Source organism: Rhynchophorus ferrugineus, unplaced genomic scaffold (assembly GCF_030347505.1).
Source record: "Rhynchophorus ferrugineus isolate W39M unplaced genomic scaffold, kcgeb_rfMv2 rfM3, whole genome shotgun sequence".
Taxonomy (NCBI): domain Eukaryota; kingdom Metazoa; phylum Arthropoda; class Insecta; order Coleoptera; family Curculionidae; genus Rhynchophorus; species Rhynchophorus ferrugineus.
Genome location: NW_027472582.1, coordinates 32,834,481 through 32,853,093, shown reverse-complemented (window position 1 = coordinate 32,853,093; position 18,613 = coordinate 32,834,481). Strand labels below are relative to the sequence as shown.

The 18,613-nt window shown below is 31.6% G+C and overlaps 2 protein-coding genes across 2 annotated transcripts in view; one reads left to right on the top strand and one right to left on the bottom strand.

The window, feature by feature from the left end:
* LOC143193098 (uncharacterized) overlaps positions 1 to 17,792 on the bottom strand; it is a 917,882-nt gene extending 900,090 nt beyond the window's left edge. Inside the window, exon 1 of the mRNA XM_076399062.1 lies at positions 17,356 to 17,792. The gene's annotated coding sequence lies outside the window, so the exon portion shown is untranslated. The remainder of the gene's footprint in view (positions 1 to 17,355) is intronic.
* Positions 10,992 to 12,529, top strand: LOC143193099 (uncharacterized). Its single transcript, XM_076399064.1, has 2 exons — positions 10,992 to 11,521; positions 11,624 to 12,529. Exons 1-2 carry the CDS (start codon positions 11,107 to 11,109, stop codon positions 12,487 to 12,489), a joined length of 1,281 nt encoding a protein of 426 aa, XP_076255179.1. The 5' UTR covers positions 10,992 to 11,106; the 3' UTR covers positions 12,490 to 12,529.
* Positions 17,793 to 18,613: the final 821 nt, after the last annotated feature.

The window sequence follows — 18,613 nt, the reverse complement described above, 5'->3', positions numbered from 1 at the left end:
ATTGCTAACTAACTCAACAACTATGTATGAATATGAATCACACTTATATTTAATTATATTTGTAACCTGTTTATTGAAACTTCTTTGTGCTGTGAACTGTCAACAGTTTAATGTGACTCAACGTCTAGATATCCAAAGTACACTCATAGTAATAGCTTCAAGCAAAAAAAAACTAACACGATATCCCATTGCAGACATTATTACCTGACTATGAGACATTATGAACACATGTGTTGCCCATTATATCTTTCATTTCTATTTATGAGGGCTCCGTTAGAATTTTGAAGAGAAAATTACTAGAACAAAAAAATGAATAACTTAAATTAGTTAATCGTAATTCATAAACCTTATATTATTTAGAAGCCTATTCTCGGAAAATAACTGGTATATTTGAAATTTTCTAAGACACAGAGAAAGATAAAGAAGTTATTCATTTATTCTATTCATCATACCAATTTTTTCTAACTCAAATTTTTATTCAACAACTTGTTCTGTTAATATGCCTTCACTAATTGGCATCCCTATTAAAAACCCGGTCAATAATGCAGAATACAAGCGCCCCCAGATGGTAACGCCTGGTGGTATCACTAGGGTTTGGCCACAGAGACCACTTCCTTTAAAATAAACAGAATATGCCAGAGTTTCTACACCATACATGACATTACCTCTAAAATAAAACATTATAAATGCGATATAATTAGTAATTTATAATCGTTTCAAAATTTATTTACAAAATTAAATGTTAATTAACGTGCAATATATCTAGTAAAAATCGGTGAACCTGAGTAAAGCAGATAACATTTACATGATTCCGTTTAAAAGTTTAAATAGCTTTAATTATAAAAGGTCTTTACTTTTCAAGCTCATTAATTCGAAACCCAATTAAAAAGTCCATCAGTGGTCCCAAAAACGTCCATTCCCAAAAGGTGACGTTCGTGTTAAGAAAACCATTCTTGGAACATCCTCAGCAACGCACTCTTTATTACGTTAACTTAATCATCTCCGCACTAATTAATTATTATTTATGTTCTTCTGTTTACATAAAACCTTATTTAATAGTCCTTAAAAAATACAACCAAGCCATTTTAATTACGCTAAGAGTACAAATAGTTCAGATATTTTTTTTTTATTTAAATTTTAGTTTTTAGTGTATCCATCTTTCTGAAGGTTTCTTGAAAAGGGTGAATGGCTTACTATTTTGAAGCTATGTACGAAATAAGGCAACAGTCTTCCATGTTAAATTCACTGTTCTTAAGCTTAAACCAACTTTGTGGTTTTGCAAACTATTTCAAGAAAGCTCTCGCGAAGTCAGAACTATGCAGACAAAAACTCGAAAAGAATTAAAGAGCAATGAAAAAAGATGCTGATACACCATTGTTGATGTGTCAATGTTAAATCAACTCAATTAATTTCAACAACTTCTAATATTCTGTTATAGCGTTTAATAAAAGATAATTTTAATATAATTTAATAAGTAGCATTTTCTTTTGTGGAACGGTAAAACTTATTTGTACTCATAGTAAATTAAATATTAAAAGATTCAATCATAATAGACATATTATAAACAAATATAATAGATGTAGTAGGTGCAACCTTAAACAACCTAATCTAACCCTTAAATTAACTAATTATCTAATTATAAATATTTCTCTAAGCAAAAAACAGATCTTAATCATGGAACGCTCCAAATTTCATTTCCAACATTCATTATTTTAATTGTTTGATTAGAAGAACTCTGCTTGCGTCCTCGATTTCGCTTAAATGAAAAGTAGTGATTTTGATGTCAGTGACAAGACATAACCTGGATAACCAAAAAAGTTCGAAGATAGAAGAATAGCAAAACTTAGCAAGCTTAGCAGTTGATGAATCAACAGTTTCCGAAAGTCTATATACGATGAAAAAAATCCAAAAGATACAACCCGAATTTATTGAAAATGGTATTTCGAACCGTTTTAATGTCGCGGTTTCATTAGTTGCTAGACAAAAAAAGGAGAGACAATTCCAATCCCAATTTCAGTCATGAATCAGCTCAGGAGGGAGGGATATACAAAAAATCTTGCTATGTATACTGTCGGAGGGGCAAAGTGTAGTGCATTACGAACTGCTATAACCGAATAAAACTGTTATGGTAGATGTCCACCGATGTCAATAGAATACATTGAAAAACGTATTGTTGCACCAGCAATAGCAATTTTTTAAATTAATTCTTACATTAGATATACAATATTAATTAATAAATAAGTTTATTACTATTGTTCTGTTCGACTTACATCAACAATTAAGCAAGACGAGTTCGAGGTGAATACATCAGTATTTATGATATGGTAAAGACATTCTTTTACATGAGAATTTTTGTATTAATTACTTACATTAGGTATGGTACATTAGATAAGTACAATCTTAATTTACAAATGAATTCTATTACTACTGTTCTGTTGTACTTGCATTAATACACAAGCCAGACGAATTATGCATCTATTTATTAAATTAATACAAAACTAAACTATTTAAGCCAAAGCTAACGTTTTTCATTTCAATCTTCTTATTCCCTACGTGTTGTCCAGTAGCTGTAGCGCTTCTACGTTGCTTTGATTTGAGATTCCATTTGATAACGTTGGATTACTAATTGGTTTGATGCTTAGTGCAATCCCATATTTTCATCCCAACAAACCAAATTGGTTTTAAGATTGACTGAAACCAATCCCTTTCATTTTAGGTCAACTTGACCTTTTTTTTCTCTTTGATCTTTTTGTTTAACATGATAACTTACCATCGAGATGGATGCCGAGGTATTTAATTGATTCTGCTTGAGAACTCCGTCAAGTGGTATAATTGGTTTTTTTCATTTTGCCATAACGCAAAATTAACATAGGTTTTGTAGACTGCTTTGCATGACAATTACTTAGTTGCAAAATATATGAAGAATTTGCAGCTGTTCAAGCTCGAAATGAAAATTCTGTTGGATGCAGCACACTTACCAGACATAGCGCCTTCTAATTACCACTTGTTCAAAACAATGGCTTGACTGGCACATAGTTTTCAAATGCAAGTCCGAAAATGGATCAATGATTGGATCTCTACTAACCAACATCGTTCTTTCCACATGGTATATAAAAATTATAGAAAATGACGAAAATCATCTTGTTAATTTACTTTGTACCAATTTTTCACAATAAATGTGTTTTTAAAGTGAAAAAAGGATCAGAATAAATGCAAGTACCTAATATTATATTGCTCTTTGATAATATAAAATATTTGAGATAGACAACATAATTTTAGGAGCTCTTTATTTTTGGGAATTGTGCAACAATACGACGTTTATTTATCAGTTATGTGCAAATGCAACTAAATTATGTTTATTATTACTTATTTCAAATATGAGAAATAGTAGCAACTATAGAGGGATATTTTGCACGCCTAAATAAAAGCACTAGTAATTAGGTGGAGTAAATTAATTTTGATTTCTGAATAGAAAAAGTTGATCTTGCTCATTCAAACTTAATCTCGTTATTCCAAAATGAAATAATATTGTTTGTCGAAATAACAAACTTCTATGAAACTGTTTCATATGTTCGTAGGGAGGCTAACATTAAATAGGGCTGACAACGTTGGCATATACATATATATTTAAAACTTTAAATGGCTCTAAGTAGGAAAAACCTTCAGTTCGCGACACAATTAAAACTAGAAGGGCGGTCGACTAACCGAACGTTCCCAGAAAAGTGACGTCCGGCCGCAGTGCCCGCTGCCTTGGGCGCAATTAGCTTTTATTTTTATTTCGTTCGAGTTTTGTGACAGATCAGATTCAGGCATCTATTCGGCATAACGAGCGTAAGTGGATTATTGTAGCCGGACATACAATGCGGCAATTTAATGAAATGAAAGCTCCGTGCATCTCACAGATTGTCGGCGTGGCGGTGAGCGTCGTCGTGCAGCCCATAAAAAAACCATCGCCCGGCATAGAAATTGCTTTTTAACAGTGATTTATGCTCGGTTTTTGACCCCCCGTATGATTTTCTTCTAATCTAATCGTTCATGAGTGCAAGATTTATTTGGTGGGAAAAAGTTTAGATAAAACTGATAAACAGTTTGTCATCGAAAAAGGCGAGACAATTCCAGCTGATTGATTTTTGTGAGTGTACGGATTTTCTTCTTCGGTCGAACAAAATACGTACCACAGATAAATCATTAAAAAAACGATAAAATAAATTTACTGCGTGCTATTGATACAAATAAGATTTCTCCTATTTGGGACATGTTTAAATAAAATAAAATGCACATTTTTATTTTATATCTACTTATCTAAGTTTATAGACCAATCTATAAACCAAACAAATAAAAATATATATAATAAAAAATGTTACTGGCCTGCATTTATCGATATATCTCAAGGTGATAAGGTGTAGTTGCATAATGGACTTCAAGTGAAACTGAAAAACTTTCTGCCCTTCTTGCTACTAAAATCCTACCTCACAGATAGACATTTTACACTGAGTTACACCCAAGATATTCAAGTGTTCCACAAGGCAGTGTCCTAGGCCCATTGTTATACTTCTTGTATACAGCTGACATACCAACCTCAACCACTACTAGTATGGTAACATATATATACGATACGGAATGTTTCATCTCACGAGGAACCAATATCAACCACAAGAAACCTCCAACTTGATCCCAATCAAATCAAATGACACAAGATCTTGTCCCCCCTAAATAAAAATAATCACGAATTACCGCAAGCAGAGAACGTTAAATATCTTCGAATGCACTTGGATCGACGCTTAACTTGGAAGAAACAAATATTAATAAAGAGTAAAAAAATTGGGTTTAAACTGAACTAAATGTATTGGCTTATAAAGCATAAATCTAAATTATCCTTGTGCATATGATATCAAAGTAAGAGGTACTACTACCAAATCCAGCATAACTATCTTTCCTCGTGGCAAGTCTGTAACAAACTAATTCAGCGCTCAGGAATATTTCTCTGGAAACTCTAAGGAGTGTTATCCAAAGTACCAGTATAAAGCACACTCTGGTACATCAATAGCTAATAAAATACGATCGATAAAATATACTACGAATTACCACTGTAAATAAACATCATAAAAATAAACATAAAAAATAGCATCATTATCATCAATTTTAAAGATGATGTATGTACGTATATCAACTCCAAATATTGTAAACTTCATTTGCAAAATGCTTTGCTTCATTTGGAAAAAATAAAATAATCATAACAAGGTCCATCAGAAGGTGTGATATTTGCTGAAAAATAATTATGTTTCATTACTTTTTTCTCACGGCTAACACTCATTTTTGGAAATCATTGTTCTAGATCCAGACGTTAAGTGCAATTCATAAATGCAAATTTCAAATAATAAATAAATATGCATTAATAATAATTATGAATCATTTAATTATTTATTATTTAATTATAAGGAAAATACTTTAGCTTAACCGCCTTTAAAAATCCTTTATTACTTATTTATTATAGTTCCTTACGAAAAATTGTGTTCGATTAAAATAAAAAAGGTGTGATAAAAGAAGTAAATACTTTTTAAACAATAATCTGATCTATAAACTTTAATTATTACACTAAATACGTCAATTGAAATATGGAATTAAAATGTACTTATGTCTGAATATACCCTGGGAATTCACACGTCCACATTATAAGCGAAACTATGTGACTGATGATTCATATAATATTCGTAATGTTAAATGCAAACTTATGCAAATCTAGAAAGGCAAATAGAAATTTGCCATTTTATGTTAACAATAAAATACAATTTATGAATCATTCGAAATGCAACAAAATTGATAAAGTTATAAAGTGATTATATTTATTACTGATTACATGATTACAGCCAATGATATTTTATAACAAAAAAACTATGACTTAATGTTTTTTAATTTTTATCTTATTTTTTAAATAGTTTGTTTAAAAAATTGTGTAAATGACCTATTATAAGGTTGGGAAAAGAAGAAATTTCGTTTTTTCCTAATAAATGGCTTTAATGTCCTATGTCTGGTAATACTTAATTAAGCCATATCATGTATGTAACATATCATTCGCTTGCTCGATCAAAAGTTATTGCTCTTTGATAAGAGATTCCACAAGGCTATCTTCGTCATGTTTTACCTTCTAACTTCTAATAATGGAAAATTCATACATAAAATTATGTGGTGATTATGGTGATGAGTACCTAAATGAACGCTCATGAAAGGTTTAAAACTGAATTGTTTGTTTTCGTTCCGGAAATTTCTATTTTGCCAACCACTGAAAAATCCGATCAAATTCTTTAAAAAATCATCATAGATACTATCTCGCTACGAAACTGAGCATTGGTCATAGAATACTTTTGAAACATTAAACATTAAACTGCATGCTAGACTAAGTTCGATATTTGGGTTACACATGAATCAACAAAATGAAACCGGATGTACTCGAACCATTTATGAACGGAATGATTATGGGCGATAAAAAGACGTTTGAAAAATATCGCTTCACAAACCATTTAAAAGCTCTCGTTGGCATCAAGGAAGATAATACTAAGGATTTGATAGAATTGGAAAGAAATTGCTCATTATGAGGCCGGCTTCAACCGGGCCCAATCATGAAAATATTTCTTAAAAATGATCTAAAGGAAGTTCCCAGAAATCCTAAAAAGAATTATAATTTTGCCAGAAAATGGTTCTCAATCAAAACCCCACATAAATTGATTACTATATGAAACGTATGTAACGTGTAAGTTATCTTAAACGTAAACTCACTATATGGAATAATGAACTATTTAAACTAGAAAATATGTGCTCAAAAATAAACTCACTATATGCAATAATAAGGCACTATGCTAAAAAAACTTATTAAATTGAATGCATCCAATCAATATCATAATCCACACTATAGTATGGGGGTACTATCATGACAAATACGACCAACAATTGAAACATTAGAAATTCCAAACACCTGAAGAAAAATGCGTTCGTAAATCTGTTAGCTATTCAGATGGACGTCCGAGATGACATCCGGCAGGTCAAAAAACGAACATAAATCACTGTTAAAAAACAATTCCCATGCTCGGTGAGGCCTTTTTTATGACCTGCACGGCCACGTTCATAGCTTGACGATTTGTGAGATGCAGGGGTTCTTCTATTTGATTAAATTGCCGCAGCGTATGTCGGCGTAAGATAATCCACTTACGCTCGTTATTCTGAATGAATGTTTGGACCTGATCCTTCAGAACACTTGATATAAATATGGCGTTTCATTGTCTGATTATGTAGTCCGATGTCCGAAAATAAGTGAAACTGGAAGAAGACTTTAATGTCAATATTGACAACTATAATTGTATTTGGATGTCTAGAATAATCTTTCTAGTCTCAATTTTAAATTATTTCCCATTTTCTAATTACAAATTTTATTGATAATCAAGAAACTAAAATTTATTTCAGACCATTATTGACTTATACTAAAGAGTGTATTGGTAAAACCAATTTGAATTTTACAAATATCTGTAATGTATGTCTTTCTTTTAGTATTTATACAGTTGACTTTCATATATCAAGTTTGTTATTATTTTCAATGTTTGTACTGCTCTCAATTTAATGTATATTGGTAAAAATTTAGAATTGGTAAAGTATTTAGTAAAAAGTTAGCAGTTGTGTCAGCACTTGCCTTCAATTTTTTGGGCTAAAGAAAACACGTTATTTCCAATCGATAGTTTTGATTGTGATTGATTGTGATTTCCTTTGACTGGTCCTGAGGTATGAGATGGCGCATTATCATGCTGCAAAATCACCTTATTAGGTCTTTAAGCAAATTGTAAATGTTTTTCGATCAATGCGCAGTCGAAATTCATCATTTGTTGTCAATAGATCTACAAATACACTAGATACTGGAAAATACAGCTTAATAGCTCCAAATCTGTCCATGTTAATTTTGCGTTCTGGCGAATTAACAAAAACTTAATTATATCACTTGACGGATGCCCGATTCCTCAAGTCGTATCAGCTAAATATCTTATAGCTACCAGTATTAACTATTTCTCTAGGTTTCAACAGTTACAGTTAAAATACGACACCAACCTGATTCCACCAGATACAGAGCGGCCAAAGCGAGAGCCTTGCTGTCGATGGACAGGCTTCGCCAGTTGTAAAACAACAACAACAGTTGTTGTTGTTTTCTGATGAAAATAACTTTCTTTTTTAACATTTCAAGCAGCATTTTACTGCTGATTTTTCAATTTTATAGTTGCCTGTTAATCAATTCATGTGCTACCTATCTTCCCATCGCTTGCAATAGTTTACAAAATGTGACTTGGCTCACATTCAACTTTTATCCCAATTGTTCTTGAGTTTGTTAGAGTTAGATCTTCATTATATTAATAATTCCAGTATTCCGCATTTTCAAACTTTTCGATCTACCAGGACGTTTTTTGTCTTGACCATTGACATCACCACATTTGAATTGTCAAAATGCTCATAGGGTTGCATGCTTACCGTAAGTATCTACCAGTAAACGATGACTTTCAATGGTTTTCATCTTTGGGTGAAACAAGAAAAGTAACGCCAGCCATAAATGTATGTTATCAAACACCAAGAATCGATATGTTCAAAAAATTATAAATCTATAACAGTGTTATTTTGGCAGTTTAAAGGTCAATACCTGTAGAAGAAAATGATATGTATCAAATCATATATTGCATACTTATGCCTAGTGAAGTCTGTTGCAAAAAACCGTTAAGTAATTACTGACACATCGGGTAATTTAGACCTGAAAGATTGACGAAATAATATTGCAAAATCTGCTAGAATTTATTGTAAAAGTGAGGCATGAGGCATTCTCAGCGAATATTAAGTTTATGAGCATATTTAAATATTATTTTAATATGCCCAACACAGCCAGATTTCAAAATCAGCTAACATAAATTGCGAACAACTTGTTGAGATAATTTTTATGTTTATTATAAAACATTAAATCAAAAATATCTTATATATTGTGTTGGTGGTTCGTGAATTTTTCAATGAATAGACGGTTAAATAATTAAAATGATTTAATGCATGAAAAAAAAAAAGATTAGGGATAATAAAAAACCTTAGTTAGTTATCTATTTGATGCTATTAGACTATATGTCACCTTTCAACAAATTAACACCAAATAGCAGTTATAAAACATCCAATGAATGATATTATTCATTTTTGTAATGATTAGAGACAATATTAACTCGGTGATTTTCTCAACCTCCAGTATTACCCTTTAATGAAACCTATTATGATGAAGGTAAAAGAAAATACTAAACGCAATCAGGAAAAATATTCATAAAATAAACCTACTCAAAAAATGTTTAAAATAAACCTCGATACGGTTAAGGCCTGTACTACTGTAATACTAATACCTAATGTCCGAATTCAAAATATATATAAAAAAATAATAGTTTTTTACAGAATTTGAGTCGAAGTATTCGAATCTTGTAAAACATAAATGTTTCATAAATAATAACAAATATGTGGTTATTTAAATGTTTAACAGCATATGTATTTGCTCTTACCTAACAAAGAATACATATTTGGTTTGTGTTCAGTGTTTTTTTTAAGTATCCTTCTAATTTCCTAGACGCCACTATATACCTTGCGACAGTTCAATCATATTGTGAATATCAGTTTCTTATAATCTTATATATAAAAATGAATCGCAAAATATGTTCCTAAGCGCATAACTCAACAACGCCTGGACCAATTTGGCCAAATCTTTTTTTAAAATGTTCGTTGAAGTTCAGGGATGGTTTTTACGGCGAGAAAAATTAGAATTATTGCTGGAAAAACCCTAAAAATAGCCCTTTTTGTTTGAATTTGTTTCGTGTATCAGTTGACAATTCATCTGTCATCTGTCAAAAGTCATCTGTAACAGACAACTTTTTTTTTTTTAATTTGATATGACTTGAACTCAAATCCTTTTAATCCGTACGAATTGTTTTATTTATTTAAAATTTTTTATTTGTTTAAAATTTAATTCAAATTTTAAATAAATAAAACAATTCGTACGGCTTAAAAGGATTTGAGTTCAAGTCATATCAAATTTAAAAAAAAAAGTTGTCTGTTACAGATGACTTTTGACAGATGACAGATGAATTGTCAAGTGATACACGAAACAAATTCGTATATCGTGTTTTGTGCAGAGTGTTTAGTTAGTTAGTGTTTGTTTAGTTCGTGATTAGTGAAAAAATAATTTATATTTGATATGCCTCCTATAAGACGAAGCAATTTAGGTAGAAGAACCAGAAATGCTATAAACCAAGCTAATTACCGATCTAATCGTACTGCACAAGAACGTGACGACGGAAATGAACGTGAAAGAATTCGGATATCACAAACGCGTGAAGCGCGAGCGCGACATTCAACTAATAATCGCGCAAGTTTGAATCCAGCTGCTTTCAGTTACGATGTGTCAATTGACTACAGTAACTACCAATGTGTTGTTATTGGTTCTATGAACTTGGTTTGCTCACACTGTAAGGCATTAAAATACAAAAACGATGCCAATGGATTGTGTTGCGCAAATGGTAAAGTGAAATTGATACAATTGGATCCACCACCAGAACCATTGTACTCATTGGTTTCAGGAATAGGAACAGATTCTATACACTTTTTGACACATATTCAACAATATAACAATTGCTTTCAAATGACTTCATTTGGGGCAACAAATGCAGTTCGGGAAAATTTTATGCCAACTTTCAAGGTATGTATTATAGCAGTTACTCATAATTATTTTAGCGAACAAAATTTTCTGTCACCAAAGTTAAGATGTGTTACTAATCTTCAATTTCTTAATCATTACGAAATATATCACTTAGTCATCATATTATATGGTGATTCAGTTTCAGTGACACTTTTATTATATTTTATATTTGATAGATATTAGTTAAAACTAAATATATACTTTTTAAGATCAAATATTATTTAAGTTTGATCATTGACAATCCATTAATTTATACCACACCATAATATTTTTTTTATTTACAGATACAAGGGCAAATATATCACAGAGCAGGTTCACTGTTACCAGTGTCAGATAGCGACAACAAATTCCTGCAAATTTATTTTATGGGCAATTCACCACAAGAAATTGATCTGCGTTGTGCACATAACAATTTAGTAAAAAGGTCTATTGTAGAACAATTACAAACTTTATTTCATCAACACAATCAATTGATTATATTGTTTAAAACTGCCCTGGATCTGATGCCATCCGATAATCACAAAATTGTAATCAGAGCTGATAAAACATCTGCAGGTCAACATACAAGACGTTTTAATGCACCAACTATTGATGAAGTTGCTATCGTTGTAGTTGGAGAAAACTTGGAATCCCGTGATATTGTTTTACATCGTCGAAATTTTCAATTACAACCTATAAAGGAAACACACCGCTCATATGATGCACTGCAATATCCCATTATATTTTGGCAAGGTGAAGATGGCTACGATTTATCAATAAAAATGATAAATCCCATTACAGGTAACTAAAATATTAGTTTAGCTATGGCGATAATATCTCAGTCACTATATTATGTATTTTAATTTTATATTTGAATGTTATTAAAACAAAATCTGTTTACAGGTTCTGAAACCAACAAAAAAGTCAGTTCAATGAACTATTATTCATACCGCCTAATGATTCGGGAAAATGCAGATAATCACATATTGAAATGTCGGCGATTATATCACAAATATGTTGATGACATGTATGTTAAAATTGAAACGGAGAGATTAACATTCATCAGGTTGAATCAAACCAAACTCCGATCTGAAGAGTATATTCACCTTCGAGATGCGATTAATACTGATGGAAATGCACAGAATGTCGGTCGGATGACTATTCTTCCAGCAACATACATCGGAAGCCCTCGGCATATGCACGAATATGCTCAAGATGCCATGTCGTATGTTCGTCATTATGGTACAGCAGATTTGTTCATCACATTTACATGCAATCCGCAATGGATAGAAATTAAGCAGGAGTTATTACCTGGGAAATCATCCATTGATCGTCATGATATTACAGCCAGAGTCTTTAGACAAAAGTTGAAATCTTTAATGAATTTCATCGTAAAACATAATGTGTTTGGTGAGACACGCTGCTGGATGTATTCTGTGGAGTGGCAGAAACGAGGATTGCCACATGCACACATTTTGATTTGGTTGGTTGAAAAGATAAGGCCAAATGAAGTTGATGCAGTGATATCAGCTGAAATCCCTAATGTACAAGTAGATCCTGGATTGCATGAGGTAGTTATCAAAAACATGATACATGGTCCCTGTGGAACTCTTAATCAAAATTCACCGTGTATGATGGATGGTAAATGTTCAAAACGATATCCACGGACATTAATATCGGAAACAATTACTGGTAATGACGGTTATCCATTGTATCGTCGCAGATCGACAGCAGACAATGGAAAATCAACAATTGTCAAATTAAATTAACAAGATATTGAAATAGATAATCGTTGGATTGTTCCATATTCACCCATTTTATCAAAGACATTCAAAGCACACATCAACGTTGAATCTTGCCATTCAGTGAAATCGATTAAATACATTTGCAAATATGTAACCAAAGGGAGTGATATGGCTGTGATTGGAATTGGTGCAGAGAATTCTAATGATGAAGTTACCCAATACCAAATGGGCCGCTATGTCAGTAGTAATGAAGCAGTTTGGCGAATATTTTCTTTTCCTATTCATGAGAGACACCCTTCTGTTGTTCACTTAGCTGTGCATTTAGAAAATGGACAAAGAGTGTATTTTACAGCACAGAACGCAGTACAAAGAGCTGCTCAGCCACCATCTACTACATTAACCAGTTTTTTTGAGACATGCCAAAACGATGATTTCGCACAAACATTGCTATATTCTGAAATGCCAAAATATTATACCTGGAATCAATCCTCAAGGAGATTTATACGACGGAAACAAGGAAAACCAGTTCCAGGATATACAGATGTATATTCCACCGATGCGATTGGCCGGATTTATTCAGTACATCCAAGCAATGATGAATGTTTTTATTTACGACTGCTATTAGTCAATGTACGTGGCCCAACATCATTCCAACAGTTACGAACTGTTGATGGTGAATTGTGTGGATCCTACAGAGAAGCCTGTCAACGTTTGCAATTGCTTGAAAATGACGCTCATTGGGATCAAACTCTCAATGATGCTGTAATATCATCACACACTCATCAAATACGAACATTGTTTTCTATAATCATATCTACATGCTTCCCATCAAACCCAATTGATTTGTGGATGAAGTACAAAGATTATATGTGTGATGATATTTTGTATCAAATACGGAATAGAATGGGAAATCCAAATATACAAATCAGTGAAGAAATTTACAATGAAGCATTGATTTCAATTGAGGACATGTGCTTGATAAGGTCAAACAAACTATTAATTCAATTAAGCCTGACCGCGCCCAATCGTCCAATGCATGACGCTTTTAACCAAGAGTTGCATCGAGAAAGACTGTATGATCTCAACGCTTTGAAAGAATAAATTCAAACAAATCTTCCACTGTTAAATGAACAACAGAAGTATGTATTTGAAACTCTTATGAAAGTAACAAATGATGAAACTGGAGGGATTTATTTCTTAGATGCACCTGGTGGTACAGGAAAAACTTTTTTTATTTCATTAATATTAGCAACAATTCGCTCACAAAATAAAATTGCACTTGCACTCGCTTCGTCGGGAATCGCAGCAACTTTGCTTGAAGGTGGTCGAACAGCCCATTCAGCACTAAAATTGCCATTAAATATGCAAAGCAATGAAACTCCAACCTGCAACGTTTCGAAGAACTCTGCAATGGCAAAGGTTTTGCAGCAATGTAAATTGATTGTTTGGGATGAATGCACGATGGCACATAAAAAATCTTTGGAGGCTTTAGACAGAACCTTAAAAGATCTACGTAGCAATAATAACCGATTTGGTGGTGCAATGATTTTATTAGCAGGAGATTTTCGTCAAACATTGCCAGTGATTCCACGATCAACGCCAGCTGATGAACTCAATGCATGTCTAAAGTCCTCCAATTTGTGGAAACATGTTAAAGTACTTCATTTAAGCAAGAATATGCGTGTCGAGTTGCAAAATGACCAATCTGGAAACATATTCTCTAAACAACTCATTGACATTGGTAATGGCAAATTTCCTATAGACATGTTGACGGCTTGCTTTTGCTATGACTATAAACAAGTCCCAGGGGCAATCATTAAGTGTTTGTGGTATTAATCTAGAAAACCCATGTTTCTCACATGGTCAATTGTATGTTGCCTGTTCCCGTGTTGGAAAACCATCAGATTTGTTTATCTATGCGCCAGGTAATCAAACAAAAAACATCGTATACCACAAAGCAATATAATGATAATAATAATAATAATTATGATTCACATGATTAACAATAAAGCGATTACTTACTTTTCAATCCTTATATATGTTTTATTTAATTATTTTTTATTCACAACGCCCTATCACCAGGGTGATGGTTCTGTTCAGGAGAATTTTTTAAAATACGTAGGCACAAAAACTGCCACATTACAAATCTTTTTGACAGGACGAAGTCTGTCGGGTCAGCTAGTATCTAGATAGATACTGTATGGGATCTATCAGTAAGGCTTTCATACTGAAAAATTACTTCAAAGAGACGGATACTTAAAAATGTTTCTGAATTTATGAACTACTTACTGTAATTGTTTTAATATTGTAGGGAATAAAAGTATACCAGCACAAAATATTATATAGCTTATATTTTGTTATGTCGCTCTATTTAAGACTAAGCAGATACCATAATTCAACATAATTGTTTGTATAAGAACCAAATGGGATTGTCGCTTCCACCAGACATACTTTCGAAATGAATAAATATTTAGATAAAACTACCTATCAACTAAAAAAAATGTTTGCGTTCTATTTATATTGATTTTTAAAGTGTTCCATGTTTCCGCTTCTCGTTTACGACAAATCATTAAGTAAACTTTCAGTGCATTGTTGAAATGTCTGGTAACCCTAATTATTAATCAATTGTTCGTTGAACTTAATCGTGTGTTATTATTTTGTAAATTTGTTAGCTTTTACTTAAACATATATTCTTCTTAATATTTTAAACGTTAATTTCTCTAATATAATTACAGATGTATACAATATATTACCCAATGATATAGTGTTACTAATTGTTACTCTGAACACACTGTTAGAAAATAACACCTGTCAAATGTATATATAAATAACATTGATACTCCCATACTTTCATTCATCTATCCTTATTACATCACTTACAGAGAAATCAATAAACACTAGGAACTAAATTACCTAGAAAACAAACACCGCTATTGTTCTAAACGTAAATTATGAAATATAAAAACCAATAACCTTCGAAAAACAATGATCTCACGTAGTAAATAGTCGCAGCGTTTTTTTTTTCATGTGGTACTGAAGATACAGTTTTACTGCGGTAATGATTACTTCGATTTTTTGAATATATTAGTGAACCTTTATTAGATGAGTTCATCGACAGACTGATAAGAAAGCAGTGACCTATTACTATATTTGATCTAAAAATATATTTCCGTTACAGGAGATAACAAATGTTACTAAATAAATATAACACCTGTAGTTATTTACTCTTGTCATTTCTTACCAATATATAATACATAAAAACTAAAAATAGCAATGGTTCTAGTAATTAAAATATTTTAAATATAAAACTAGTTAGATTAGTACTAAAATACTAATTTAAATATATAAAACATATTTGTATACGTACCTTTTATATAATACAAAACAATTTGTATGCATTAACTTAAATAGAACACAAACAGCCATTGACAAAAGTATTATAAATAGCTTTTATTCTATTAGATGTTATCGACCTAGCCAATTACCACTGGTCTTTAGTTATTACAACAGGTGAAATATATTATTACAACTACATTATTACAGATCAACATAATTTTTTAGTAGTAGTAACTTATGTTGAACTAATTCAACCATTTAAGTGTTAAAGCATTGAATTACATCTAGAACTAAATGGCCAATTTTCTGCATTATCAGTCGGGAAACTATAGGTAAACGTGTAAGATCCATAGAAGTGAGTCAGAAAAAAAATTAAACCAATATAATTTTGTTACTTGCATAGTATTAACCATCCAGCATCCACTAACCCCTACCACTATAAATTTGTCCATGTTATATTATTTAGAATAGTATAGTAACAGAATCAACACTTGCTTGATCAAGCATTAAAGCCAAATCATTGCTGCTAAGGTCTTAGCTGTGACGATCTACCTTACAGACTGCTATAAGTTTCTTACACCTATTATTCATTCATCTTATTCGTAAGAGATTATTCATCTTAACAAAGACCTGTTTCAGTACAGTTAGTACTAAAAACTACTAAACTTTGAATTCCTTAAAAGATTTAATTTATCATCGTCTAATTCACTACCATTTTATTGTAAGGAACAACACTTTAATTGAAACAGACTTCATGTGTATGAATTATAAGTATGAACCTTATATTATATTTGATATTTGCACTGGATTTTAATTCAATTAATTTTAATGTAAATTAAATGAAATTTAATGGAAACATCAACATAGCTATAAATAAAATAGCATAAAAACAAAAGATAAAAAATGGTAGTTCAATACAAATAAAAAATACAACTATTCACTAAAATTATGATTAATATCTAATAGATACATTGAGCCTAGAATTGTGAAAAAATGTAATTTTGATTGTGACATAACAGAGAATAACTAACATTGTTAAAAGCCTTCTTGACATCCCACTGATAAGAACCATCTTCTTAAAAACCGAACCTGGAGTATTAAATGTTTTATCATTGGATTGGAGTAGCCTGATATGAAACAGACGGTTACTGTATCTTATTAAATAAGACATATAACCCATTAAAAGGCACTGATAGATTAAATATGTATTATTAATAAAAATATATTCTTTATGTCCACCAATTTTCCTTTAGGAATAAAAATAAATCATACTGTGGGCATGAATACGTTTTAAAGGTCATTAGCAAATAATCACCATAATCGCAACAGCGATGCTATGAATATTGATGATAATACGACTACTTCTTAATAAAGTACGTAACCATTTTTAGAATAAGCGATAAGGAAACCAGAAGTGAATTGTTATAGGTTCGGTTAATAATATAAACATTATTTATTGGAAGAGTAGGTAGATGCATCGGTTATTTTTTCAAAACAAAAATAGACGCACATTTCAAAACAACTATTTATTATGAAAAATATTAACATACCTGCCTTAAATATTCAATAATATCCTTGACGATGTTAAACAAAACCCAAAACACAGATTTAGCACTTTACACCTCACACATAAAATGACAATTTATTTTGTCTCCTCACAAGATCGCAAAAAAATATCCACACTGAATAAATGGGACCAATATACGACGTTACTGTTTCGTTCACAAGTCAAGCTAACAAACGACCGTTATCATAGCTTATCACGATATCAAGAGCCCAAGCAATCGGCCGGTGAAATTCTTTGGCAACGTTAATGCAGAGAATATTCGTCTGTTGAATGGCGACGTTGGTTTCGAATACAGTTTAGGCCAAAATTTTGTTTATCAACATATTTTACTTTATGTTTACCGGCGAATAGCGGCAGGAGATCGTAGCATAACACCCCACCATCGAACGCAGACAACAACTGAGCGTGTTCGACGGTCGCGCGTGTTTCGTCCACGTATTCGGCTACTGACGAAAACGGCCGAACCAGCTACGACGTGCGCTCTCGTAGGGGCGAATTTTAGAAAGGGAGATATAGGGGGTTGCAGCTCGATTACAATAGAGAATAATGTCGTTTTTTTTACTCGTTTGCCCATCGAATGGTTGAGACTCGGGATGGGTATATATAGAGATTCTTTTTTGAAAGTTATTCGACCATAAGCAATTAAAATTTTTTGGATGCTCAATGAAAGAATAATATTGGGTTTGCTTCCTTTTCATTCAAATGGCCAACCATCTATAATTAATGTTTGTATTGCTGCAAGATTTATAAAGGACATTTTTGTTTTTAATGTTTTATTTTCCATTTATTTGACCTTGTATAATAGTATTTATTTATATATTTTACATAATAGTGAATCTAGATTATGTATGTACATGTATGCCGACATATTATTATGTTGAATTGCTCGTAATAAACTGTATTATAAAATATATAGTTACAGTGCAAGTCATATATGAATTTTTAAAACATTTATATAATACTAGATGTACATGTGTTTCCTACTTTATTTACATTAGACATATTTACCTATTTATTATTAATAAACAACTATTTTCTTCTAATTACGCAAATAAATACAACATATTCACTAGCATTTTGAAAACTATAGCACTTTTGAGATGAGATCTGCATGTCGAACGAAATATTTTACTTTCAGTATTTGTAAAAACGTTGTATTAATATATACACTATTCTATTCTAGATTTTCAGCTTCTTATAAGTTATTTGAGATTGATCAATATTATTTTAAGAATGCTTTTCTAA

Excerpts from the sequence above, each read along its gene's own strand:
- LOC143193099 (XM_076399064.1), top strand. The coding sequence starts at position 11,107 with ATGGGCAATTCACCACAAGAAATTGATCTGCGTTGTGCACATAACAAT. Across the intron at positions 11,522-11,623 it reads AATGATAAATCCCATTACAG|GTTCTGAAACCAACAAAAAA; the intron begins GTAACTAAAATA and ends ATCTGTTTACAG.